At 39.0% G+C, this 27,750-nt stretch overlaps 2 protein-coding genes across 2 annotated transcripts in view; both read left to right on the top strand.

Annotated features, from left to right (window-relative positions):
* Positions 1-2,193: 2,193 nt before the first annotated feature.
* On the top strand, positions 2,194-21,362 carry myo1f (myosin IF). Its single transcript, XM_017420386.3, has 29 exons — positions 2,194-2,386; positions 2,497-2,651; positions 7,634-7,762; positions 8,705-8,794; positions 8,893-8,987; positions 9,804-9,891; positions 9,990-10,079; positions 11,618-11,749; positions 11,853-11,987; positions 12,963-13,095; positions 13,955-14,151; positions 14,271-14,351; positions 14,481-14,567; positions 14,657-14,743; positions 14,889-15,056; positions 15,195-15,280; positions 15,365-15,446; positions 15,528-15,634; positions 15,714-15,812; positions 15,900-16,044; positions 16,770-16,884; positions 16,971-17,140; positions 17,298-17,443; positions 18,182-18,328; positions 18,402-18,550; positions 18,706-18,768; positions 19,137-19,344; positions 20,128-20,288; positions 20,378-21,362. Exons 2-29 carry the CDS (start codon positions 2,649-2,651, stop codon positions 20,452-20,454), a joined length of 3,270 nt encoding a protein of 1,089 aa, XP_017275875.1. The 5' UTR covers positions 2,194-2,386; positions 2,497-2,648; the 3' UTR covers positions 20,455-21,362.
* A 2,632-nt stretch (positions 21,363-23,994) lies between these two features.
* The window catches only part of acer1 (alkaline ceramidase 1), a 10,218-nt gene continuing 6,462 nt past the window's right edge, over positions 23,995-27,750 (top strand). Inside the window, exon 1 of the mRNA XM_017420392.3 lies at positions 23,995-24,142. Within this exon, the coding sequence (XP_017275881.1) occupies positions 24,136-24,142 (7 nt within the window). The 5' untranslated portion in view covers positions 23,995-24,135. The remainder of the gene's footprint in view (positions 24,143-27,750) is intronic.

Genomic DNA, 27,750 nt, shown 5'->3' with positions numbered 1-27,750 from the left:
ATAGGAAATGAATCCATTTGTTTCCCTTGTGCATCTTTTTAAAATTAAATATTAAACTGATAAAAAACCTGGTTAATTTTAAGAAATGAGATTTAATTTGTTCCCTCTACTCATCTTTTTGTTGTTGTTGTTACTACAGCAGGACAGCTCACCGTCTGGGATGATGTTTGAAGTCATCAGTCATGATCTATTTCTGGATCCCACTGCTTTTATGGAAAAAAGAAATGAAGCAATGACTCCTTCCCTGTTTCTATATATACATACAGTATAAATGAGGCTGATGTCATTCAGAAGAGGCATCAAACTGCTGAGAATTCAACTACACATGTAACTTCATTAGATCTCTTAATAAATTAAAGTTAATTGAAACCCAGTTTAGTTCAGTTTATTTATTCGGTGCCAATTTACTACAAAGGTCAGGGCACTATACAAAAGAAAAAAGTCCAAATCCTAAATCCAGATTCAAATCAAATTACAGTCAAATCATTTCTATTTCTAGTTCTTTATTAATCCCTCACAGGAAATTGTGTTCCAGCAGCAGAAAGACAAAAAAATTAACAAATACCATAAAATATGATGTTTAAAACGAGTTGTACAAGGAGGACAGATGCCAAAGCCGACCGAATCTATAGGATTTATCAAAAAGAAAAGTCTTAAAAGTAGACAGTCGGCCTCTGAAAAGAAATCAGAAGTTTGTTCCTTAAGAGAGGAGCCTGAGAACTGAAAGCTCTGCCCCCGCTTCTATTTTCAGAACCTCTGGAAACCACAAGTAAACCTGTGGTCACTATTGGAGTTCTCAGTTTAGTTTGGTGAGAAGAACTGACATAAGGATGTTCTGATCAACATGCTCTGGATTGTAAAGTTTTAACCTGGAATCTGATTTGGTGCGTGTCAGTATCACTGATGGGTGCAATCCACATCTAATACGACCTGGACAAGAAACATAAAAAGTATGGAGGAAAGTCTGTCAGATGCCTTCTTTAAGTTGTAAAATTCTCTTTTTTAAAAGAGATTGTTGAAAATGCAAAGGAAGCAGTAAAAAGGCCTTTACTGCTCGTCACATTTAGAGTCAGTCCCTACAACAACCTGGAGCTTATTTCATTAAATAAATTTAAAAAGTAAGCATCATTGAACATCTGGATGTAAATGTTTTGACTGACCTGGGCTGATATTGTTTGAGGGTCACAGCAATTTAGGCTGATGTCTGTTTAATTAGCAGTTTTTCAATTTTCATAGGTTTGTTGTTGGTGTCATCTGATGAAAATATGAGACTTTTTTTGTAGGTATGTTTGTAATTGGATGCTTGTTTTAGCTGTTTTTTTGTCCTGACAAGGCTGCGCTCATAAAAAAAGAAGGTACTCATTACAAAGTCATGAAGACAGGAATGAAAAAAATCTACACAATATTATTTTTATATCTATGGTTACTGTGCCCTTAAAAAGCTGCAGGTAGATTTGTGACAGGAACTAACACATGCAGAAGTGACTGAAAATAGGTGCAACAATAAACTCATCGGTTATGTTTGTTACCTACAGACTACAACCAGCCTAATATAGGTCAGTAATGTGACCCAAGCCTCCACGTGGTTCTCGTCTGATTCAGCTGAGTGCTTTGTTTACATTGAGTGAGGACCCGCATTTCAGGATTACAAATCAATATGTCTGGAAAACTACTGGAGTAAAATCTTTTAAACTGCACCATTTGGTACAGCTCATGATGCTCTTTTTTATATTTGATTTCATAATTAAGATTTTTGTTTAAAAATGGTCACAAATGAGGTCTGAACAAGATATAAATAAGAAAAAAGACAAAGTTATAAGAGAATAGGAACAAAAAACAAACTAAATGTTTAGAATGACAATTTTCTCTAACATTAGACAAATTTGAGGTTATCAGATAAACAAAATGACTAAAATTAGGTGCCAAAGCACATCTCAGACCACACTGACACTGATTCATTTCCCGAGTGCAGGAATCTGAAACATTTAACCTGAGAACGACACAAAGCTCAGCCAAAACAGCCCAGTTTGACACCTGCACGCCCACACACGCACACACTTCAGCACACTCTTCCTGAGCGCATCGGTTATCTTGGGCGTTGGAAGCAGAAGCCTCTCTGACAACACAAACACCTCATGAAGCAACCACAGCCTGGGTGGAGCCGGCAGCTCACTGAACTGAAACACCCATCATTTGGCAACACGCTGCAGATAATGACCCCCCTGCGGTTGTCGTTGCCATCAACACTCGTCTGAAGAATTGGCCTGGCTAATTGTGGTGCAAAACTTGGATACCTGCAGCTGACAAACACTGTCACCGGTCATTACTGAATGCCTGAAGGGCTCTGAGCAAGACAGGAATACAGAAGTAACTTATCAGCTTTGTGGTGAGTATGTGCATCACTGTGTGTCCTGTTTGAGCAGTTCTTGTTTCACACACACTGTCAGTGGGAGTATGAGGAAGTAGATTTTGAATGCTCTGCTGGATGTCTTATAGTTTGCTGGCTGGTGTTAGCTTTGACTGTCCCCCCACCTGTGTGTGATGGCTGCCATCTGAAGAGGTCAAACTCTGGATTTTAGCAGCCCACACACACAAACACACACTCTCCGGACGGTGGACATTCTGAAGAGGACAGGCTCGCTGTAACAATGGTAGAGTACCCCACTTTCATATCCTCTGAGCAGCTTTGACTTGTATGAACTCAGGTTTGGCACCTACTCACTGATGTTAGGAAAAGCACTGGCTGTTTAAAGTTTAGATCCTGGTGTCTTATTAGCAAATAAAGAGCTGTTAGATAGTTTGATTGTTTCAAAATTGGCAACAACGTAGTAAAACTGATTGGATGTCAGAGGTTTCTCATTTAAATGCCAAAGAAGAGGCTTTAAAGTCAGTTTTGACAAGACGAGGGATGCATTTGGGTGTTTAAATGTGCCTCCTCTTCATTGAAATTCAGCTTCTTACCAGCAGCAGAATGAGTTTCCTCTTTTTCAGAACAAACCTTTTGAATGAGATTAACTCAAAGCAGCAAAATACAGCGATAGCTTTGCTTCGTGCTTTGATTTAAGATCAAATTTTAGATAAAAAGACCTATTTGTACTGAAAGAAAACAGGAAATAGATGTAAAAACAGCAAAAAAAAAACAGATGTATAGGTAAAATGGTCTGTTTATTTTAAAATAAACATAAGAAATGACTGTATCATGAACATTTAGGGATGTAGTGTTGTCTCAAATTGTTTAGTTGACTCAAGAAGGTTATAAAAGTGAGTTAAATGCAGCTGCAAGAAGAGACCCTGTTTTCATGAACAACACTCAGAGGGTTTCACAAGAGGCAGTGATGAGGTGTGAGAGGAGGAAGTGGACTACAGGAGAGGCCTATAGTTTCTGTCACAACACTTCCTCCTCTCACTGAAAATGGTCCACACACATCCAAGAACACACAGTCTTATTTGGTAAAATCTTGCTCTCTCTCTCTCTCTCACACACACACACACACACACACACACACACACACACAGTCTCTTAAAGTGACACAAACAGGCAGCTGGTTTTAGAGAAGGAAGAAAGTCTGAATGTACAAATAAATTCTGTTTCACCTTTCAAAATAAGAGTCACAAGTGTGATAGAGGCTGTACTGTTCGTAATAATCTGTGACAAATCTGCTTTCTTTTCTTTTCTTTCTTTCTTTTTTTGACTGACACACTAACGGTGAAGTAGGAAGGGCAAAACCAACCGGAAACATCTAATGAAGGTGAAAAGTCTCTCTTTGAACAGCCGTTTAGAAAGTTCCGGTTTGTTGCAGCAAGATTTTTTTTTTAGAACTAGATTTACTGACTGCTGTCAAAAACCACACTGTAGCTTGTAACTAAACGAAAACCAGAGCAAATTTCTTTGCGGCCCCGATCAGCACGAAGCAAGCTGAAAGTCTCATCTTACGCTGAGACAGTTTCATGCAACATTAGTGGGTGTGTTGAGGATGACTCTCAGCTACTACCACGTCAAATATTAGCTCAGTATCTGTAAACATGACTGAGTCGTAGTCATTTTTGTGTTGATTAAGCTTGATTGGCTGTGGCTCCAAAACTTAATAAGCTGTAGATATACATTCAGTATTTTTTTAAGTACTTAAAGCTCATGTTGGGAGTGACTCTCAGCTACAATCACTCCAGATTTTAGCACAATATCTCTAAAGCTAACTGAATTGTAGCCATTTTGGTGTTGCAGCCATCTTGAATTGTGTGCACACATCCAGTAATTACTTCCTGAACGTTGCATTAAAATCAGTCATGTGGTTTGTGAAACTTTTTTGCTGACATTGTTGATTCCAAATAGATAATGGGTGAACTTTCTTGTGCAATCTGTTAGCACTCAGTCTCAGCTACTACCACACCAAATCTTAGCTCAATATCTGTGAAACTGACTGAGTTATAGCCTCGGTGGGAGGTTAAGTTTTTATTTTCTCCACATATTGTTAATATTTCAGCCAAAACCCAAAATGTTTATGTATAATAAACAAGTAAGTGTTGACTCCAACAGATAGGTCCACCTGTTGGTATAAACCTAACTCATGGATGTAAACAAATTAAAAAAGCTCAGGTGAATTCAGACACGATTTGACAAATCTAAAAACGAGCTGCAACAAACGACCTATAAACATGATTTAGTGGTCAGATGTGTAAAACTGCTGCTTCCTCCTTCACTTCAGGTGACAAGAGAAAAAAACTTGGAGCTGCTCTGTTGTTTAAAAGTGGCCTGAATGTACGAATATAAATTATTCTGCTGCGTGTTGAATGATGCCAACCACAACCAGATGCTGTTTGAAAACATAAAAGTGAAAATGATTTTAAGTCATCAACAGAGTGGATGATATGTTGCTTTATTATACCAGAAATGTGGCTAAAATCTGTAGTTTGGATTCATTTCTGTCCTGGTGCTCTGTAAAGTCACTACAGGCCACGTGTCCCTAAATTAAAAGAATTGTGAGCAAAACTTGCGACCGGCTGCCAACTAACCCATACGGTTGTTTACCTACGAAATCAGCCGAAGTGACGGCCAGAGAAGAGCCGTTTGAGAACGAGAAGTGGGATAACGTTGATGTATCGATACGCTGGTTGGTTGAAAACGGGACGCATTTCACCTGTTTTTTTTTTCCTGAAAAATGTAACCGTTGTCCCATAATTTTCCACATAATTTATGGCGGATTCAGCTGAGCACTTTGTTTACATTGAGTGCATACCTGCATCTCAGTCTTGAATATCAACATATCTGGATAGTATATAGTTATATAGTTATATGTTGGATTTTACAGATTGCAAAGAGTTTTTTTAAAGATCTTTGACTTCATAGACAAGCGAGATGGGCACAGGAGCAAAACTAACACACCACTTTGGTCTTTACTCTGTCTTTACAGAGTAATAGATAGATAGATAATTATCAAATGTTTCTTTTTCTGTGCTTATAACACAGCTTTGTAATAACATACCCAACAGACAACAAACAAACTGGGAGGTCAGGAGTAAAATGTTAACTTCCTTTAGTTGGTACCACTTCCCACTCAGATCCCCTATATGAAGGCTTTTTCTTAAACATGTAATTCATGAATTTGTAAAAACACTCTATAAAGCATTTATAAATCAGTTATAAAACAGTGTTCATGCACTGAAGCGGGCTCCCTGTTTGTCAAGATCAAGTGCTGTACCTTTATTTATTCAGGTAAATGTTATTTACTGCTAGTTGATCAGTTCTTTTTAGCTAAATAACAATATGCAACCATGTAACTAATAACTGTTTTATAAGTGATTGTTAATGCTTTACAAAGTGTTAATAACCTGTTTATAAAGCATTAATAAATCCTTTTATAAAGGGCTATTATTGTGTGCTTTAGTTTGATCAGTTTCATACTAAGAGTATTTCATTTAGAAGAAAAATTGAAGCTAAAACTGTAAATCTGACTAAAAAGCACAAGATCTTAACTCATGTCGTGTATTTAGACCTTCGCATTTCCCTAAATTGTTTTATTTTGCAACATCACGAGTAAAACTTGTAAACCTCGTAAGTTTCTATAAAGCGTTCTGTAGAGTTTGGTGTGATGGATTTGTTTTTTTTGTTTTTTTATTATTTGAAAAGGAACTAAAGTATCGGCCAGATTATGACAGATTAACTGTGAAATATGTGAAACGATGTTGTTGATTTGACGCATCATACAGGTTATTTCTCAGTGCTCAGATGCGTTGATAAACTGGCCCAGCATTTATTTAAGAAATGCATATCGTCCATCACCTTTCATGCTTTAGACTAAGATCATCTTAAGTTGGGAAATGATTTGGTCAAACCTTGAAAGTGAGATATTGTTAAGTTAATCAGCTGTAGATTTCCTGGTCATTAGCTAACAGAGACATCTCATGTCAGACACACCGGGGGAGTTTCTTCATAAAAATGACAACTCAGACCACAGACCACACTGTGCCAGTGACAAACCCCATCAGATGTCACACATCAAACAAACCAACATTTTTTTTTTCCGGAAAAGCCAAGTTTCAGCTCCAGTTTATCTAAGAAGGCGTCAACCGCAGTTCAACCAGAACCAGACGGAAAACTAAAGGCTGCGAGCCGTTGCATTAAAATGAAAGATCCGGTAAACATCAAGCTGCTGTTGTTTTTGTGCCGTCGGATCAACACTTCTCTCTGTCATGTCTAAGTTAGAAAATGAGCTCATGTCATCCACAACCTGTTGCCTGGCAACCAGCCCCAGCTTCCTGTAATGATAACCACAGTGGGTTATGATTTTAAAAAAGGTCTCAGATGATGCCAAACATGTTTGCTGTTGAGCCGCTTCATTAGACGCTGTTTTTTGATTTGAGGAATCCTCATTTTTCTTAGTTTCATCGCTCTTCTTCCTCTTCTTTTTTCTCTGTGTCTTTTGTTCAGTATTTATTGCTTTTCTAATGATTCCTAACATGTTTGTATTTAGCACTAAGCAAAAATCTCTAACCACCTCACATTTTTTTCCTTTAACCTTTTAAAATAGTCACATTTGTTAGTTTTCTGGGCTTTCTGAAGGTTTTTCAAAGTGTTTATTTGGACACTGGTTGCTTTTTTGCTTATTTTCAATCCAGTTTTTGGACCTGAACACTTCTAGAGCCTTTGTTTGTTTGCCTGCTGAGCCACTTCCCAACGATGTGCAACATACGGCACAAACGTCTAATTATAGTAAATGTAGCTCAGTTATTTGCAGACAGTAGATTTTACATCTATAAATGTTCAATTATCCAACAAGGACATCTTTCTTTCCATCAAATATTTCTGGGTTTTTTTACGTTTTGCGTGTGATAAAACCATTTTAAAACATGCCTTCTGCAAATAAAATAATTGTTCTCTTAGAATTGTCATTAAAATTTAGAGAAGTTCACAAACAGATCCGCAGAAGCAATAACCACTTTACAAATTACATTATTCTTTGAAATGAGGAAACCCAGTTTGTGCTAACACCCTTTGAACCCTTTCAGAGCAATATTTTAAAACCTCTGAGCTTTTTCCTGCGGTGTTGTTTACATTGCATGAAATGTCAGACACACGTTGAGTTTTCTGTGCGTTTTATTTGCTTTTTTTTTGTATGTTTCCTGCTGTGTGCGTTAGGCGAAGTACCACTGGCAGAGTCAAAATGTGAAGCAAAGCGGCGTGGACGACATGGTCCTGCTCTCCAAGATCACAGAGGACGCCATCGTGGAAAACCTCAAAAAGAGATACATGGACGACTATATATTTGTATCCTACAAACTACAGCCCGCTGTGACACAAGGGACCAAACTGTGGTTGTTTCAAACTGGAGACAAACAATCAAACACGTCTTTATGTCTTTATGGTTTGATTTGGACAAACTCCTGTCGTTCCTGTGTCCACCCCCACCTCCAGACTCATGCAGATGTTCTTACCAAACATCCAGGCCAGCAATCAAGCTAACATATATGGGCATAAAACAAGAAATTCACTCTTCCTCCTTTGCGTGAACTGCATGAGTCAGAAGCTCACTTCCGTCTTCTGAGAGTGCAGCTGAACTTTTATTTAAGGATTAGCGCCCACAGTTTAAATGAATAAATTCACACCATAAATCTGTGTGCAGGAACAGATGACACAAACTCAGCTAAGAATGACAAATGCACACATTTACTGTATGAGTGTGCAGCACTTTATTTATTTCATGGTTGTTTCTGAGCAATCAGCTGAAATGATAATAACCTTTAAAGTAGGATTAGTTGACGATTAAAGTTTTAGTGTTAGTAAAAGCGTTTGCATGCTTGGATCATTTTGACAGAAAAATCCAAAAGAGCGACGGTCGTCATGTCTCATTGCTAAATTCTGATCAATAATGAGGTCGTTTAAAAATGGAGGCGTGACTTCAGTATTTCCCCCACCCTCAGCATGGATCTGTGGGTGGAGACACCTGTCACCCAACCATGGTGCTGCGCTTTAAATTAACTTTTTTTTAGTTTTGAGATCAGAAAATAGTGAATGTATACTAAAAGACATCAGTTAGGTTAGTCGATTTAGAGTTTTCATTCAAATACTTTCAGTGGACAAGGTTGACCCAACAGGTGTTGCCATGATCCGACTCCGACTTAAGCCCTCAGAGTACGAGTTGGAGATGATGCTCAGCCACCAGACTACAAACACATTACAGATCAAAGCTTCCTTGACCGTCCTGCTCAGACCTACATCGGTCCTGTGTTGATTTCAGTGAACCCGTTTAAACAGATGCCTTATTTCACTGACAGAGAAGTTGAACTCTACCAGGGCGCCGTGAGTAAAATTCTTCTCATGAGCTTCTGCAGACCTGTGGTGTGTGGTGAAGGGCTCCTTCCTGCAACTCTTTACCCCATTCCGGCTTCTCTCTGCAGGCCCAGTATGAGAACCCCCCTCACATCTACGCCCTGACCGACAACATGTACAGAAACATGATGATCGATGGGGAGAATCAGTGTGTTATTATTAGGTGATCAAAGCCCTCCATTTTCACTTATTATTCTGCTGTATTCACGCTGTTGTTCCCATGTTTTATTTATTTTCCATACGCCTGTTGCTCTCTAACTACATATAATAAAACGTCCATCTCATTCAGGAGATGGGTGCTATGACTTTAGGTTTTTCCTAACTTTTATATTTTTCAAAATATTAACACTAAGTTCTCTTCAGGAAAATGGCTCTACTTTTGTCTTCTTATTCTACTTTTAGCTGGCATTCTGCTACTCTCAGCTAACATTTTATTGCTTTTAGCATTTAGTTAATATTTTACTACTTTTGGTAGCATTTTGCAACTTTTAGCAGGTCTTTTTCTACTTTTGCCTTTTTGCTACATTTAGCTTTTAACTACGTTCGGCTTGCTTTAGCTTGTAGTTCGCCTTTTGGAACTTTTAGCTAGCCTTTTTTTAACGTTTGTTTCTTCAGGTAGCATTTTGCTTCTTTTAGCTTTGAGCTGGTATTCTGCTAATTTTAGCTTGTAGTTAGCCATTTGTTATTTTTAGCTATTAGCTACTGTACCGCTACTTTTAGTCAACATTTTGCTACTTTTAGCTAGCCTTTTTTTAATTTTTCGTTTAGCTTTTAGCTATTGTTTTGATTTTTTTTTTAGCTTTTAGTTAGGCTTCTGTATTTTTTAGCTTTTAGCTAATGTTCTGCTTCTTTTAGCCTTAACAATTCAGTTTAAACTTTTTCTTTTTATCAAATTTCAGCAGTCATCCAGCGTTCAGTATTTTCTCAGAAAATGTAATGTAATGACCTTTTTTTTGACATTTCTTTGGTTTTGTGGCAGCGGTGAGAGCGGCGCTGGGAAGACAGTGGCTGCCAAATACATCATGGGTTACATTTCTAAAGTATCTGGAGGTGGACCAAAAGTGCAGGTGGAGATAGCCACTTATCAGTTTCAAATCACTCAAAAATAATATTCTTGTTGTTTAGTGTGTGGGTGTTTTACACTCTGTCATTGTTTCTGTTGCAGCATGTGAAAGACATCATCCTACAGTCAAATCCGCTGCTGGAAGCATTCGGTAACGCCAAAACTGTCCGAAACAACAACTCTAGTCGCTTTGTAAGTAAGCATGTGTTTCTCCACTGACTTCTACATGTCATTTATTCTTTATTATACTATAAGTCATGCAGCAGGACTTTACAGATAACAATTAAGTACAGATATTTCATTATACTTATTGTTTTTGTAGGGAAACAGCTGCCAATTAAAGCTTCAGATTAGGTTTAATCAAATCTGCTTCATACATTAACAAACTCCTATTATTCCAAACGGTCCATTATAAAAGTAATGGTAGCTAAAGTAAAAATAATCTTATTTATTCGGTTAGTTGATGCACACACACTTGTGCATACCCACAAACTGTTTGCCTCAGCTCAGTAGTTTCTCATCAGCTTGGTCCCGATGAACTAATTTTACACCCATAAACCACATCACCTTGTACATGTGCCGCTCTAGCACCAGACAGCAATTTCTGAAGTTTCCTGTAATAAGCATCAAAGATTTAGTCATTGCAGTGTGATGCACACACAAGCTTCTCTTGCTTGTAAAAATACATTGGTTATTTGATAAACGTCCGTATTGATTGAACGACTTATCCCAGTTTATTATTGGATTCTGTAACAAAGTTAGTGCTAAAAAATAAAGGTTTAAAATGACTAAATGTATGTACCATAGGGCTTCATTTTTTTGTTGTATATTAATGCACTACCTGATAGTTGCAAAGCTTTTCATTGCCACGTTTGCAGCTATTATACATGTTTCTGCAAAACTGGCTCACTACCTGTGTTTTTAGGAATGATTTTTGTCTCTAAATAAACATATAAACTGTTTCAGTGTGTTTGGATTCTCCTCCTAAATTCAAGGCTCATAGTAGGAGAAGGTCTAAAAATATCAAACTATTAATTGCATTTTATTTTATTGCATCATTTGCCTCTAAAGTCTGCTCCGTTATAAAGGAATGCAATGACTGTTTCACATCTTTCCTATTGCGTTACTGTTTCTATCAGCCTGTGATGTAAACCCATTCTGAAACTTTTTGTTCAAAAGCCAAGACATTGATATTGTTGCCAAATCCTGAAAAGCATAATTAGGTAAACGTTGACAATTTTACACATCTTCACTTCATAAAATAGGTTTTTAAACAAGGTAGGGATCTTGTTCCAGTTTGTAAAACGACTTTAAAATCTAGCAGAACAGAACAAGAGGAGCAGAGAGAGGAAAACATGATTTGGTTGTCAGACTGGAAATATTTAACAAAAGGTAATAAAATTTAACTGATGTTAGAGCTGAAAGGGGTTTTCTGGTGTAGCAATGACTTAAATAGACAAATCTGTGAACTCTAACACCAGTTAACACACCATACAGGGTATTTTTTTTCTGTGTACCAAGCAATGATTCCTGTTTTATGTTCTGTCCTTTTTAAAGTAAACCATAAACTCAGCTGAACAATGTTGAAATGATTTACGCTCGACGAGGTATATTTGGTCTGCTAGAATTAGAAAGGCAACTCTTCTGCTTCCTCTTGACATACTGTGCTTATCTGCTCACAAAGCCTGCTTGTCACAGTCTGGGTACTCATTTTATTCTGCATCCACCAGGGGAAATACTTCGAAATTCAGTTCAGCAGAGGAGGCGAGCCAGACGGCGGCAAAATTTCAAACTTCCTGCTGGAGAAGTCGAGGGTGGTGAGCCAGAATGAGAGCGAGAGGAACTTCCACATTTACTATCAGGTCAGAAAACCCCAAATCCTCTGAGTGCTTCATGAAGATCGAATCATGCTCATAAGAAAGTTCTCAGTTTGATCTTTTGTGTACCTGCACTGTGGCTTTTCAGCTGATAGAGGGAGCCAGTGCTCAGCAGAAAGAAGGCCTGGGCATCATGACGCCCGACTATTACTACTACCTCAACCAGTCTGGGACCTACAAGGTGGATGGGACCAATGACAGCAAAGATTTCCAAGAGACTATGGTACTTATTGTGGAAAACTGTTTGAATGCTGTTATTGTGTGGATGCTGAGCTGGAATATGCACTATTATTTCCCTGCTTATAGTATTTTTATTTTATTTATTTTTTTTGGACTACAACAGCTTCAGAATACTTTCAGTTATTTCAGCCACTAAGGTATCAAAACCTTCAGCTCGCTCAGGACTTTACTGCTACGGCTTTTGGTTTTTGTAACGTTTATATCAGATTTTTTAAATTTATTCACTATTCTTTTTCTCAAAGAAGTGCCTCGAGATATTTTCAAACCCTTAAAAAACTTTGGGCTCTTCGAAATCTACTTCTTGCTTCACTTTTGACTTTTAGCTACTGTCCTGCTATTTGTAGCATTTTGCTACTGCTCTGATGGATTTAACTTTAAGCTTATGATTGGTAGTCTTTGCTTTTAGCTACCATTTTGCTCATTTTAGCTTTTAGCTTTTAACATTTCAGTTTAAGCTCTTTTACCAAATTTTAGCGGTTATTCAGAACAACATTAACACCTCCCAGCTGAAGTCTGATTTTTCTGCTTTTGCCTAATTTAACTTTAATTTTGTATAACTATAACTTTCTCTTTGTTAATGCCATTGCTAATTTCTCAATAAAGGGCTAAAATACTTCTAAAAGGGTTTTTTTTACCCTGTGTTACAGCGGGAGCACAGTTGTTTATTGTGTAATTCAACATTACTTTGTGTTCATTCTTTTTATTTTAAAGACCTTATTTTGTCTTTCTATTGAGCTGAAATGCTGTTTTAGCTAAAGCAGCTAAAACACCAAACAGTATTTGAGCACATGATGTAAGTACACTGTGACATGTTGTAAAATAGCATCAAATTTCTGTTTCAGTCAGAGGAGTAAGTAAAAATGTTAAAGTGCAAACAAAAATAGTAATTTACACTGAATCCCCCCTGTGTTAATGATATGAGCTGTTACCATCTGCTCTCCTCATTATGTGTTTCCAGGAAGCCATGCAGGTGATCGGCATCCCAGGTGACATCCAGGCTCAGGTGCTGCAGATCACTGCAGGTATCCTCCACCTGGGAAACATCAGCTTCATAGAGGCGGGCAACTACGGGCAGGTGGAAAGCATCGACTGTGAGTCAAACACACCTGCAGCTTCTTCTTCCGTGCTCGAGCACACACACTCCCCACGAGGATACACACAAATTAGAGCTCACAGTGGTGAAATCAGTCCCCTGGCAGAGTCTCGGCTAACTGATAAAACGCTCACACAAACAAGTTGTTTATCTTTCCTTTGGCTTCATGCTGCCGAGGGAGTCCCTACTCAACACATCGCTGGTGTCTACACTCAGCATGGCTGTTTTACCGCAGAGTGATATCGTAGAAATGCTGGTTCAGCATTCACACAATAACACAATCATCACACAACGTCACTTTTTGCAGTCTAACTACTTCTGCATACTTTGTGCTGTTTGAGCCGTTCATGCATCAAAACGTTCGGCTCATTCAGGATACCGGTGCTATGACTTTTACTTTTTGTAACTTTTATATATTTAGAACTTATTTACAGATATTGTCCCTCATAGAAATACATTGAAACATTTTAAGTTCTGTCCAGAATTTCACACTTGTTAAAATCCGCTTTAGCACATTTCTTGTACAATTTGAGCCTTTAGCCAGCCTTTGGCTACTTTTAGCTTTTAGCTACCCTTTTGCTGCTTTTAACCAGCATTTTATTTCTTTTAGCTGTAAAATCTCAGCTTCAGCTTCTTCAGCAAAGTCAGCGTTCAGCAATCATGCTGCATTTTTTCAGAAAATGCCATTTCTCCAGTTCCATTTGTTTCAGAAAGTTTACATTTAAACGTACAGAATGAGGCTTTTCTCATGCCTGTTCTTGAAGCGAACCATAAATGTCTTTATTGCAGGCCTGTTTCTAATATATTTACCATAATTTGGGGTCATTTACACGTGACTTTACTCATGTCTGCTCCAGTGCTTGCCTTCCCTGCCTATCTGCTGGGCATCGACCCTAGCCGCCTTCAGGACAAGCTGACCAGTCGAAAGATGGACTCGAAGTGGGGCGGGAAGTCTGAGTCTATTAACGTGACGCTCAACCAGGAACAGGCCACCTACACGCGTGACGCCCTGGCCAAAGCCCTTTATGCACGCCTCTTTGACTATCTAGTAGAGGTAGTTATTTCATTCAGTTCAGTTACAACCACAACAAACTAAATAAAGTGAGTTGTTCCTTTTGTTCACGAGTGATTTCTTTATATTTCCCTTCCCTCCTGACTCTCTGTCTGCACTAGGCCATAAATAAAGCCATTCAGAAACCTCATGAAGAGTTCAGTATCGGAGTGCTTGACATTTACGGCTTTGAGATATTCCAGGTTGGTGCTCTTACAGTTTATGGATACATATCTTTATATAGGCAGCCACTAAAATCTAAAGTGATTGTTTTACAGCAGGGTTTAAAAGCAACAATCTGACACGGACTGTGTTGTTTTTTTCTTCTGCAGAGAAATGGGTTTGAGCAGTTTTGTATAAACTTTGTCAATGAGAAACTCCAGCAGATCTTTATTGAACTCACGCTGAAGGCCGAGCAGGTAACCACAGGACATTTACTTCTTTTTACCTCTTTTATTGTCTCCGCAATAAAAGTGTCTGGCATTAAAACTGTGTCATATTGTTTTAGGAAGAGTACGTTCAGGAGGGCATTAAATGGACACCGATTGAGTACTTCAACAACAAGATTGTGTGTGATCTTATTGAAAACAAATTGGTAAGATCATACCAAATACAGTAAATTACATTTATTTATTTGTGCTTTTATACCCTGTAAGGATAAGTAAAATCCCTTTTTCTTTTAAACACCTCTAAAGACTTGACATTTCCAGAAAAATTGTTAAAAGGCCACCTGTTTACAGAGCCCCCCTGGTATTATGAGCGTGCTGGATGATGTGTGTGCCACCATGCACGCCAAAGGAGAGGGTGCAGACGGCACTCTGCTGCAGAAGCTGCAGGCCGCTGTGGGAACCCACGAACATTTCAACAGCTGGAACTCCGGCTTTGTCATACATCACTATGCCGGGAAGGTATGCTAGTTAAAGTTAGTTGGAACTGTAGCCGATATTCTAGTTTTCCCACTTTCTTAAGCTTTGAGCAACAGATTTCCAATCTTGCAGTGATGTGAGGCACATAAACGTGTTGATAATGTTTGATTTTTGTCTCAGGTGTCGTATGATATCAATGGCTTCTGCGAGAGAAACCGTGATGTCCTTTTTCCTGACCTCATCGAGCTAATGCAAAGCAGTGAATTGTAAGTCTCCTTCACCAGTAAAATAGTCTCACTTATGCCATGTTTGATAACAACACACGCTGAAAAACGAATTTGTTCCCTCAGTGACTTCATCCGGAGCCTCTTTCCTGAAAACCTGAACACAGACAAGAAGGGGAGGCCGACCACAGCGAGCTCAAAGATCAAGGTAAGGGTTCATCCTCTGGATCTGACTTTTCTACACTGTGCAGAGGAAAAACACATGTTTTTGTGTTGATGTTTCCAACAGAGACAAGCTAACGAACTGGTGAACACGCTGATGAAGTGCACGCCTCATTACATCCGCTGCATCAAACCCAACGAGACGAAAAGGCCCAAAGACTGGGAGGAGAGCAGGTCTGCAGGCTCACTGTCAGGCAATAAAACATCCAGCAGGAAATTCTGCTTTATTTAAACCAATATTTGACTTGACTAGGGTTAAGCATCAAGTTGAATACCTCGGGCTGCGGGAAAACATCCGAGTGCGACGAGCTGGATTTGCATACCGCAGGCTCTTCAATAAGTTTCTGATGAGGTGAGGTTTAGAAGCATCTTCACCTTTTATGTGGCCCTGAAATCACTGGAAAAACTTACTCTGTGTTTGATTTATTGCTGACTATAGATATGCCATTCTAACACCTGAAACGTGGCCCTGCTGGAGGGGCCCGGAGCAGCAGGGGGTCCTCCATCTGCTCCGTTCTGTCAACATGGATAATGATCAGTACCAGATGGGACGGACCAAAGTCTTTGTCAAGAACCCAGAATCGGTACAGAGATGTTTTATCTTTGGCTGTATTTCACTTTATATCGAGCAAATTGTGTTAATGAATTGAACTCTATCACAGCTAAGCAAACTTAGCAAACACAAAAATGGCTCTAACTCGGCCAAATGTCCAGAAATTGAGCCAAATGTTATGTTGCATTAGCTGAGTCATCCTCAACACATTTCAATTATTAACAGATCAACACAAGATTGAGCATAATGTCATTTACGAGGCTTGACTAAAGCTGTTTGTCTAAAACTATAGCATGAAAGGCAACAGGCGACAGAATAATGTCGTTTATGAAAGTGATGCTCAGTTTTGAATCCCAGGGCTCACCGCTCTGCATGTTTTACATGTTTACCTGCTCCAACTCACTTTATTCAAATGAAAAATAAATAAATGAAAACAAAACAAAACCCCTCTGTTGCTGACCCATTTCTTTAAATCAAGTAAACATCTAAAACATGCAGGACAGAGAGCTGCGAGGACCAGGATGGGGAAACGCTGTTGTGCAAATTTTCTGAATAATGACTTCTTTATTTGCTCGTATGTTAGCGATGAGCCGGGGCATTCAGGGTGAAACATTAAGTCAGTTTTATAGTATAATAAATTAAATATACACATGTTAGCACTAAATGATGTTGACATATAATTTAACCTCCTGAATCTGACATCCCGGTGTCTCAGCATCAGTGAAATCTCCTCACAGCGTGCTGTTTTCCTTTCAGCTGTTTCTTCTCGAGGAGATGAGGGAGAGGAAGTTTGACACTTTTGCCAGAATCATTCAAAAGGCCTGGAGAAGATACAACGCCAGGAAGAAGTACGAGCAGATGAGAGAAGAGGGTGAGTGAGAAAAAAAACAAAGCTTCTGGTCATTATTTCACTTGTGATGGTGGTTTTAAACGTTTGTCTCTCCTCGTCACACTCAGCCTCGGACATCCTGTACAACTCCAAAGAGCGGAGGAAAAACAGCATCAACAGGAACTTCGTTGGAGATTACCTCGGCTTGGAGCAAAGACCCGAGCTGCGGCAGTTTCTGTCCAAGAGGGAGCGTGTCGACTTCGCTGATTCAGTGAACAAGTTTGACCGTCGGTTCAAGGTGAGGAGCTTTCTAAAAAACTGCGTTTGCTCAGTGAGGACTAAAGGACATGTCCTCACAAGTGGAACAATGATAAAAACAAAAATACTCGTCACGCACTCTTCTTCCTCTTTCCTTCACTGCCTACATTTCTCACTTCCTTTTTTCCCCCACACAGTCGATCAAGAGAGACTTGATCTTGACCCCTAAGGGCATCTATCTGATTGGTCGAGAGAAGGTGAAGAAGGGGCCTGAGAAAGGGCAGATCAAGGAGGTCCTGAAACGAAAACTGGACTTTGTAAACATCGCCGGTGTCTCTCTCAGGTGAGTTTACACAAGCACCGCGGCTTAATGTGAAACTGTCACGAAATATAGAGCAAGTGTTCAACTCCGTCATCAACCACAGCATGAGAACCAGCTGTTGTGGCGAGAACAACTTCAGCTTCTCACACATCTGCTGTGGCAGAGTTCACAGAATTTGACCTTCTTGGAATAATTACAGTCTGACATTTGCTCACAAATTTCTCATGACATAAGAGCTACATTATTCAAAGCTAAAATGGTAACATTTTTATAGCTTTACCTTATTCCTAACCTTTTACAAAAGTTTTAAATCTAGAGAAAAAGATGTAAATTCCTCAAAAAATAAAAAAAGGCATATCAGTTTTAAACTAAGATCATCCTATGATGAAAAATGATGCAGTTTTGGCTATTTTGGTCAAAACCTTTTGTGTTTTCTGAGGTCAGTTGACTTTGGCAGCCATCTTGAATTGACGTGAGTTATGAGATATTTTGCTAACAGTTCAGACAAATGAACACATGCACACACAGAAAATAAGCACTAGATGGTAAATAAAGGAAGCAGTTTTAGTTGAGGTAATCTGTATGAAATGTGTTGAATAGATAAAGTCTGGAGTACACCTTTAATCCATCATGTTGTTTTACGACTGTGTTGTAAAACTTTCTTTCTGAGATGTTTATACATCATTCACTGTTTGAGTTACAACCACTGTTTCCTTTTTCTGCTGTAATCTGAAGCTGTGTTGTCGTTGCTTTTTTCAGTGCAAGGCAGGATGACTTCTTCGTCCTCCACGAGGCTCAGTATGATAGTCTGCTGGAGTCCAACTTTAAGACGGAGTTCCTCAGTTTGCTCTCTAAACGCTACGAGGAAGTGACCAAGAGTAAACTGACGATCTCCTTCTCCGACAGGTAACTCTCACCCCGTCACTGACACAAGAAGAATCACAAACACGGCCCACCGACACACTTTGGTTTCTCTCAGACTGGAGTTTAGAGTGAAGAAAGAGGGCTGGGGCGGAGGCAGCTCCAGAGTGGTGGTGTTCCAGAGGGGTCCGGGGGATCTGGCCCAGCTCAAACCTGCAGGGAAGACCCTCACAGTCACAATAGGAGACGGTCTACCCAAGTCGTCAAGTAAGTGAAAAACACGACATAAAACCTTAAATTAAGGAAGAGCAATGCTACTCTGTGCAGATAATGTCACAATTTTTCCTGATTTATGTAATAAAATGTAAACATAGTGGAAGTTTTGTGTTCAAATCATGGAACTGCACTTTTTATTTCACCAGAGCCAACCAGGAAGTCTGCTCTAGACTCTCGAGGTAGAGGGAGAACCCACGTACCCAGCAGTGGTATGATGCTCCTATGCTTGAACTCTTATTCCCATTTAAATACAGCCTTTACAGTGTGTTATGTTTGTCTAAAGCCTTTGGATCTAATTAAAACACTGTCCCACAGTTGGGACTTGGCCACATCTAGGATGATCTCTAAAATTCAAAATAAATGCAAAGTGGTTCCTAATGCCATATTTTTTCATGATAATTAGCTTGCTAGTCATGTTCATAAACTTCCGTGAGGAAAAAGTGGAATTAAGAGGCTCCGCCACTGTTATTTTGTGAGACTTGAGCTGAAAAGTTTGGAAACCAGTGGATGAAACTAAACTCTGTCGATATACGAAGTCCTTATTTCCAGTCTTATTATGATTTTTTTTTCTTCACAGCGCACCAGAACGGAGGAGCCAAGTTTTCCAGAGCCCCTCCTACCCGACAGTCAGAAATCACATATTCGTCTCCACACAAACAGAACCGGCCGCCCAGCGCCGCCCTGCCCAAACTGGGCTCACAAAAGGCTCACAGAGCTCCAGCCCACAACCAGCACAACCACAGCAACCTGGACTTCCTTAACGTGCCTGATCAAGGAATGTCAGGGTAAGAAAGCCAGAGGACTTGTGAAGTCTGGAAAAGGAGCAAAGGTTTAATGACATAATGGGCGGAGGTTATTTACTCACTGAAAACAGTGCATACAGGTTCTCAAAAGTCGTTAGGGCTTGTTTGGGTGAGGCTCAGCGTTTCAGTCCCTGCAAGCCAGCAACAATGTTGAACTGTCAGTTTCTAAAAGCACATTTAAAACCTTTTACACACATGTTGGTCAGGTAGAGTGGGTCATTATATCCAATATACTTGTTCTTATATTCATGTATTTATATGTATATGTAGAAAATTCTGATCATTCTCCTTTAAAAGAAACAAAACCGCTCCATGTAGAGGTAAAAGCACCCAGTAAAAGAAAAAAGATTACTGTTAAATTAACAACTTCTAGGTAAAACACATATAGTGGTCAGGTGGGTGTAATAAAACTGAATCTGTGCTTCAAAACACCATTCAAGATGGCCACTCCAGCAAAAACTGACCTTAGGATACACAAAAAAGGCTACAACTCAGTTAATTTTACAGCTATTGATATAAAATTTGTTGTGGTAGTAGCTGAGAGTCATTCACAACACATGACATTATGCACAACATCACTTACATGAGAAGAAAATGGACTTATTATTGTGTTTGCCAAACCAATAATGTTTATTTAGACACATTTTAGAGGGAAATACCCTTACTCCGGAAAAAAACAACAATCTGTTCACTATTTTTCAAGTTATTATCTAAAGATATAATTTAATAAATTGGTGTCAACTTTGTTTGTCTTTGTTGTGACAGGAAGCAGAGGAAACGTAGCATCAGCAGCCGACCTCCTCCTGCTCCTAAACCTCAGCCGCGACCTCAGGGGCCCCGATGCCGGGCCTTGTACCAGTACGTCGGCCAGGACACCGACGAGATCAGCTTTGATGTCGATGAAGTGTTTGATCTTGTCAGAGAAGGTGCGTGGACGAAAAGGAAAGAAGATGAAGTGGAGATAAAAAACAGAAGAATATTTTGGACTGATGACTGTTTCTGTTCGTCTCTGCAGATGGATCAGGCTGGTGGACGGGCAGGATTCGAGGAAAGGAAGGCCTCTTTCCTGGTAACTACGTGGAAAAGATCTGATGAGGACTTTTTATGCACATCTATAGGTATATTTGTGGAATGGAGCATGTTATCTTTAAAAGAAAACTGCCTGTGGGTTCAGAATTGCATGGTAGTTCTTGTTTAAGGGTGAACTTTGCAGACATTTGAGCCTGGACTAATTTTCCGTCACCTTGCTGCGTGAAGAGAACATAAAGGACGTCATGGCGATTGTTGAAATCCAAGGAGCTGCTCAGGTTTCATCTCTGTTGAAGTGTCAAACCATCCCACCCAGACTGACCTGGCAACAAGGTCTTTGACTTCACCTTCTTTTCTGAAGGTCGGTCCTTCCTGGAAACGACTCAAAGCTTCAGATCCGCCAAAAACAGAAAAAGGAACTGAAAAAATCTGCATCATTTCCTGGTGTCTGCAGTGTTTTTTCATTCGCCTCCAGCTTTTCTAAAGATCAGTGCCCACGACTGCTCAGTGTTTCTGTTTAAATCAACAAATTATGTTAAAAAAAGGACTTTAGAAAATTTAACAAATGTGCAATTTTAGCAAAGTAACAAATTAGCTTCAGATAAAATCACAGCTTTCGACAACAACAATACTTTGATCCAAGTTGTTTAATTTTTTATGTCTTTTAATAAACATTATTGGTATTTTCTGAAACATTTTTAACATGGAAAAAAATAACATACTTTTATATTTTTACCTTGAAGACTTTTTGTGCTGTTTTGTACTGTAACATCAGTAAAATAATGGGGATTTCTGAACAGAAAATTAGAAAGTCGGCTGAGTAATTTCATCATTTACTCCCCTCAATTTGACTTTTTTTGCACTTGTGTTTAGGTTTTGTAAAAAGTTCTTTACAGTCCATCAGTATATGATTTTGTAAATGAATGTGATAAGAGAAATAAAGACAGAGAACAAAACCTTTTGCCCTATATCCTTTTTTTTTGTATTAAGGTCAAGTAGTTAAAGAAAATTATATATTTTATACTCCCACAGCAACTCTTCTGTGTAAAAAAACATTGTGTTACAACAGAACCCTTTGTTTTAGTTTGGATAAGTTGTTCTCCACAGTTTTACACAGACATCTTATCAGCAAGGACAGCGTTCTTACACTTCTCTTAAGGCCAAGAAAAATATGATAAGCAGAGGTGAAATGTTCTTTATTTGAGAAATCTTTTGAAATGTGTAGAAAAATGAACAATGATCGTTTATGTGTCCATTTTTCTAAGATTTGTCGTCTCTGCAGACAATCGAGTCTCTTACCTTGTCAGAATCTGAGTGGAGGACAATAATTTGATTTCTTGTTACTTTTGATAAAAAAATAATTGGGACCTTGGCGACTCGCTCAGTTGATTTCGTCACTTTGTTCGTCTTTCTTGTGGTCCCCTCTCCTCGTGTCCTCGTTAAAAATGTTTTGTTTAGATTTGCTATCTTTTCGGCCTGAACCTGCCTTTTCCCCTCGGTTCCGCTGAGGTCTGATCAACCTCTCTGGAGTAACTCAGAAAGCACACAGCCTCGATCCGGTAAGGAACCTCAGAGAAAATGGTAACAAGCTTAAAACTGTAGTAAGAGTAAGTACACCCTTCTTCTATTATTCTGCTACACAATGCATAAAACAAACACAAAAAAAGAACCAATGGTACATTTTTATCTATAATGTTGTTTACACCTGTTAGTTTGAGTGACTCAGGTATTTCTGTACTGTAGTAATATTTATAAAGAAAGTATTTATCAATGTTTAAGGCCCTCATTGCAAATAATAATAAAAAATAAACAAAACTCAAACAATATTAGTCTCATATTGATGGTTAATGTGTCCTTAAATCAAAAGTTTGTATTAAAATTTGTGTCCGGGTGCGAACTAGCAAGTGTGTTTGTTCACAAAGCAGCCGAAGTGACTAAAAATAGGTAAAATTTCCCTGCCATGCCAGCCTAAAGTAGGTCAATCCTGTGACTCAAGCTCTTCTGTGGTTTTCAGCAGGTTCAGCTGAGTGTTTTGTTTACACTGAGTGCGTACCTGCATTTCAGAACTGCATTACCTGGAAAACTACTGGAGTAAACTCTTTCAAACGGCACCATTTTATATAGTTCAGGATAACTTCTTTTATGTTTGATTTCATACTTTGCAATGAAAACCTTTAAACCTCATATTCTGGTTCTAGAGGGATTATATGAATATAATGTTTCACCTTCATTTAGCTCAGAATGTGTGAGGGCTCAGACAATGGTTCTGTGCTCATTACGTTCATAAATCAGCTGCATTTTGTGCTGAGCTGGAAACTACATGACCGTCACCCTAAAAATACACCACTTGCCATATTTACGAGCACGAAGGGCATAAACTAAAGCCCGCAGGCAAGTTTGCCTAATCACAGAAATGCAAACAAACAAGATGCAGAATATGCAACACAATCAGGATGTTTTAGCAGGCAGGACTTTGTTTTACTGATTAAAACCTGATGCATTAAAACACGAGCATCTGTGCTCCTGTTTTCAGGCAACCTGAGCTCTTAAAGGGTTACAGCTCTGCAGTAATAGGATTGAACAAATCCTCTTGATTGGTGCTTCAAACCCGGTTTTCTCTGCTTACTGACTGAGTGTAGAAGAGTTTTTGCAAACTAAAGTTCACATCTACATTTATTTCCTTGTCGTACTTTTATCTGCTTTATGCTACAATCCAGCAGCAAACTTGTGGTTTTCTGAAGGGTTTTTAAAGGTTTTTTTGTTTTACTTTGGTTGCTTTTTTGCTCATTCTTAGTTGAGCTCAGTCTATCAATGATTAAAGTGCACAAATGTTGGCAAAAAAATGGTCTTTATTATTACTGTTTATATCTTTTGTAACAATTCTGGTGAAATCATGTTATTAGTGATTACTTTAAAGTTTAGTTTGATTTTTGAAGATCTTCTCAGGACCTAATTTCAGCTACTATCACACCAGATTTCAGGTTATCATCTGTAAAACTGACTGAGTTGTAGATATTTTTGTGTTGGCTAATGCTGATTAGTTTCAGCAGCCATTTTGAAATAGATTAACTCCAAAAGTTAATCAGCTGTAGATGTATATCAAATGATCTGTCTGCAAGTTTCGATAAAATCTGCCCAGCGGTTCAGGACATATTTTGCTAACAAACACAAACACATTTTCACTCACCAATTTTAGGGAAAAGCTTACACTTTTTACATAGTTTTGTATATTATTAATAATGAGTACTTGTGTTTATAATGTTCTTGTAAGATATTTCAGCCAAGTTCTTTGTTTTTGCTTTTGTTTCTGTTATTATCATCTATTATTATCTTGTCATAATAATTCATAGCTGCATGAAATACAGTTGAAGCTGATTTTCCAGCTTTTGAGGAAATAAACTAAATACCTTCATGACGCATGTTTAACACCCACTCAACATGTTGATACATTTAGTTTGAAATGGTTAAACCGGTATTTTCAGTAAAACAGTTTTACCGGTAAAGTCTTTATCCCGTTTATTTCTTTGTTTTCCTCCTACTGCCAGGCACCTGCATGTCTACAGCTGAGGAGAAACAGGACCAACAAGTCCTTTCTATGATTTTTTCGTTTAACCTATAAAGACATTTTACCTCTGAGCTGTGAAGCAGCGTGATTATCTGAGGCTCCGCCCCCTTAAATCCACCTGTTAAACCACCTGGAGAGGAGCAGCTCACGACTGGAGGCTGAGACACGACTGCAGCAACATGGGAGGTAGGAGAGCTGCCTTTTTCATACTTTATACTTCCACATTACACACACATATATACATTTTCTTTTTAGTTGGGAGAGATTTACATAAAATTTAAAAATCACCAGAATATCCCTGTTATGGCTGCTGATCAATAGAGACATGATAAGAACCCTTTAATAACAAATATTCAGTGTATCAGGACAAATCGACTGTATTTTCATATTTGTCTGTTTTATTTCTATAATACATTAAAACCAACAGAAGCTGATCAAAGTTCAGTACAATAAAAAGCAGTAAAATATAACAGACACTGAAAGAACAATAAAACACAAAAATACAACATAAAGTCAAGTAATGCTCATTTGCTTACATCACGTGTTAAAATAGTTTGCAGCTCTTTCTATGTGTTGTAGTTCATAATATGGACTGTAATAAAGACAGAATAAACTATAAAATGACTAAATAAGATGGCAACAAAAAGATATCCTGGCTTCTGGTAAACTGGTCGGACAAATTGCTGGAAAGCTTGACACAACAGAACAAAACCTGTGTGACAAATGACTAGTGAAACAGAGGCAGTGCTATCCAAACAGTGATCAACAAATGGAGGCCCGCGGGCCAAATCCGGAAAAATTAGACTTCATCGCATGTCCTGTAACCTTGTTGTGTTCGCTGAGGTCCATTAGCTGTGACGGCCATCTTGGATTGTGCTGACTACAGACAGCCGGTGTTGACCCCAACAGTTAAAGGGTTAGTCTGGTTATTTCTCAAATGATGTACTATCAGATAGTTATCAGCAGCTGGAGTATGGGGGGTAAGGGAAGTGTTCATCCAGGCTAAGCTAATGGCTACATTAACAGCCCATTTATTTTATTTATTTATTGTTTTTTCAGGCTTATAAAACAACTCTTTCTCAAAAACGCTCCATTAGCTAATATTAACTGTCTATTATTGTTTTGTTTGATGCTGTTTTCTCAACTAAACTATGTCTTTGATACTACTTAAATCTATGTTTTCTGAGTGTGGACTGTGTATATGTTGATGACTGATGAGGTATTAACTACTAGTAACTATCTGATGGAACATAAGTCCCAAAAAGACCAGACTATCCCTTTAAGACAGACATATTCTGCCACCCTGAACTGTCCCAAAGCCTGGGATCTCTGCTCGACCAACAAGCTGGGTCTTCCTGTCTCCCCTGTTGACAGTCGACACCTGCAGAACTTGTTTAAAGCGCCCCACGTCATGTTTCTGGTTGGAGAGCTCTTCCTGTCTCATAGATGCACTGACAGAAGAGCATATTGGAGCTATTGTGATATTCAGAGCACCATAGTGACTCCTGACTATCCAGGAATATCCTGATAAGAACGGGTTTTTCAGGTTGACAATGGGACTCTTCAATGATTGACGGTCCATAATGTCAGGACTAGGTTCCCAGGATGTCTCTTTAAGACAACTATGAGCCAAATATGACCTTTTCTCCATCACCACAAATGGAGGATTGCAGGATTTATATTTTGTATGGAAAGCACAACTGTGTGGGAGCAGATTTCTGTCCTTTTCTGCTACAAAATGGTCTTGACCCAATCAGCAGAAATGGACAGAGCTCCAACTCAAGAAACAGAGGAGGTTGATGATTGTAGATCTCTAGGAAAAAAACAGAGAAACCTATAGAAATGAGCTGTTTACTCCAGGTGGATTTTACCAAGAAAGTCACAGATCCATCTCCATCTCCTGATGAGATCTTTCTGTTCGGCTGTTAGATTGAGGGCGGTAGCTGGATGAAAAGCCGTCTGTCGTCCCGATGAGTATGAACGTCCAGATGCTTCCTCTGAATGTTGAGCTACGATCAGAGCTGATGTTCTGGCGCAGTCTGGAAATAATCTCCAACCACTTGTTCTGCAGTCACTTTGGCTGAATGTGAACTGATCCGAGCAACAGATTTTATTTTGTGTAGTTGTCCTTTAGATATGAGGACTCCAAGAAGTTGTGAGAGACAATCAACGTCCAGCCAGCAGATTAATAAAACAAGAAGGAAAAAACGTACCTTCTGAACACCTTTTTTGTTTCCCTTCCTGGTGCCCCTGAAATATTGATGGAGCAAACTAATAATCTGACTCTTGACAAGATGTTTGGTGGGTTTGAAGTTGCACTAAAGAACAAAAGGTTTTAAGAAAGAAAAAGGTGTGGTTAGGTAGCAGCCATCTGGGACCTGGACCTCCTGCAAGAACAATGGCAGCTGCAGCCTCAAACTTACTCAGCCATCTTGGCTTTTTTTTTTTTTTTTTGGAGACTATGGGTTCATTCTAACTTCAGTCCAAGCCAAAAATATTCTAATATCTTCTCCGTGAAGCACTGACCATCTCCTAAAGTCTGACTGAGACCTTCTGGCTGCTGAGATCCACTAAATTCTGAGCTTATGGAAAGGAAAAGAGGAAAACAGGGAATATTATTTGCTTAGAAAAATCTGAATTATCCATCCATCCATTTTCTTTAACCACTTCTCCATTCCGGGTCGCGGGTAGCTGGTGCCTATCCCCAGCAGTCACTGTGCAAGAGGCGGGGGACACCCTGGACAGGTCGCAAGTCCATCGCAGGGCCACATATAGACGAACGAGACAAACAACCATTCACACTGTCACTCACACCTAGGGACAATTTTAGAGTCATCAATTAACCTAACATGCATGTTTTTTGGTCTGTGGGAGGAAACCGGAGTAGTAAACCCACGTGTGCACAGGGAGAACATGCAAACTCCACCCAGAAAGGCCTCAGGGCAGGAAGTGAACCTGCAACCTTCTTGCTGGGAGGCAACAGCTCTAACACATCTGAATTAAAAAAACAAAAATAAGCAAAACCTTAAAAATGCACCAGCTGACATCAGTTTCTCCAGCTGCCACGGTAAAACCAAGAAAGAAAAACTCTTGGGAACATGAAACCATTCAAACAGTTAATTCTAAAAAAAGAACAGCTGGAAAAACCTGAATTGTGTATGTGTTTTTATTTGTTTATGAAAGAAATCTGAATTGTATCTATAGGGGAATGTTATATATACAAAAGGTAAAACACAACCCAAATTAAATGCTGTTTCTAATTATCTGGACCAGATAATAATTAAATTGTTTATAGTTTATAGAAACAATGATACCCTGCAAAAGGTCAAATTAGTCGTTTTGGTCAAAGCTTGTAAATGACAATATGTGCAATCTCATGCAACATGGCAATATTTTGTGCTCGAAGTATGTGACGAGGATGACTCACTGCCACACCCAGATTTAGCTCAGTGTCTGTAAAACTGATTGAGTTTGAGTCATTTTAGTTTTGGATAAGGTTGATTAAGTGCGGCAACCCATTTTGAATTGGGTTCACTTCAAAAGACTACATGATTTTAGCTAAAATTCTGTAAAATTCACCAAAGTTAAATTTTTTATTGTGGCCATGACAGCCATCGTTTGGAGTTACCTTAAGGAGTTAGGGCCTTTTGGCTCAGGGCTAGGGTTAGGGTCTCCTCAGTGTTTAAGGGGTTATGGTCTTTTGGCTCAGGGCTAGGGTTTGGGTCTCCTCAGGGTTTAAGAAGTTAGGGCCTTTTGGCCCAGGGCTAGGGTTAGGGTCTCCTCAGGGTTTAAGA

The sequence above is a fragment of the Kryptolebias marmoratus genome, linkage group LG24, assembly GCF_001649575.2.
Source record: "Kryptolebias marmoratus isolate JLee-2015 linkage group LG24, ASM164957v2, whole genome shotgun sequence".
Taxonomy (NCBI): Eukaryota; Metazoa; Chordata; class Actinopteri; order Cyprinodontiformes; family Rivulidae; genus Kryptolebias; species Kryptolebias marmoratus.
Note: the sequence above shows the minus strand (reverse complement) of the source record. Positions and strands in the feature narration are given on the sequence as shown.

What these genes read in the sequence shown, in the direction of transcription:
- myo1f (XM_017420386.3), top strand. An exon ending in TCTTTGACTATCTAGTAGAG is followed by an intron (nt 14,152 to 14,270) that starts GTAGTTATTTCA and finishes TGTCTGCACTAG; the next exon opens with GCCATAAATAAAGCCATTCA. An exon ending in ACGGCTTTGAGATATTCCAG is followed by an intron (nt 14,352 to 14,480) that starts GTTGGTGCTCTT and finishes TTTCTTCTGCAG; the next exon opens with AGAAATGGGTTTGAGCAGTT.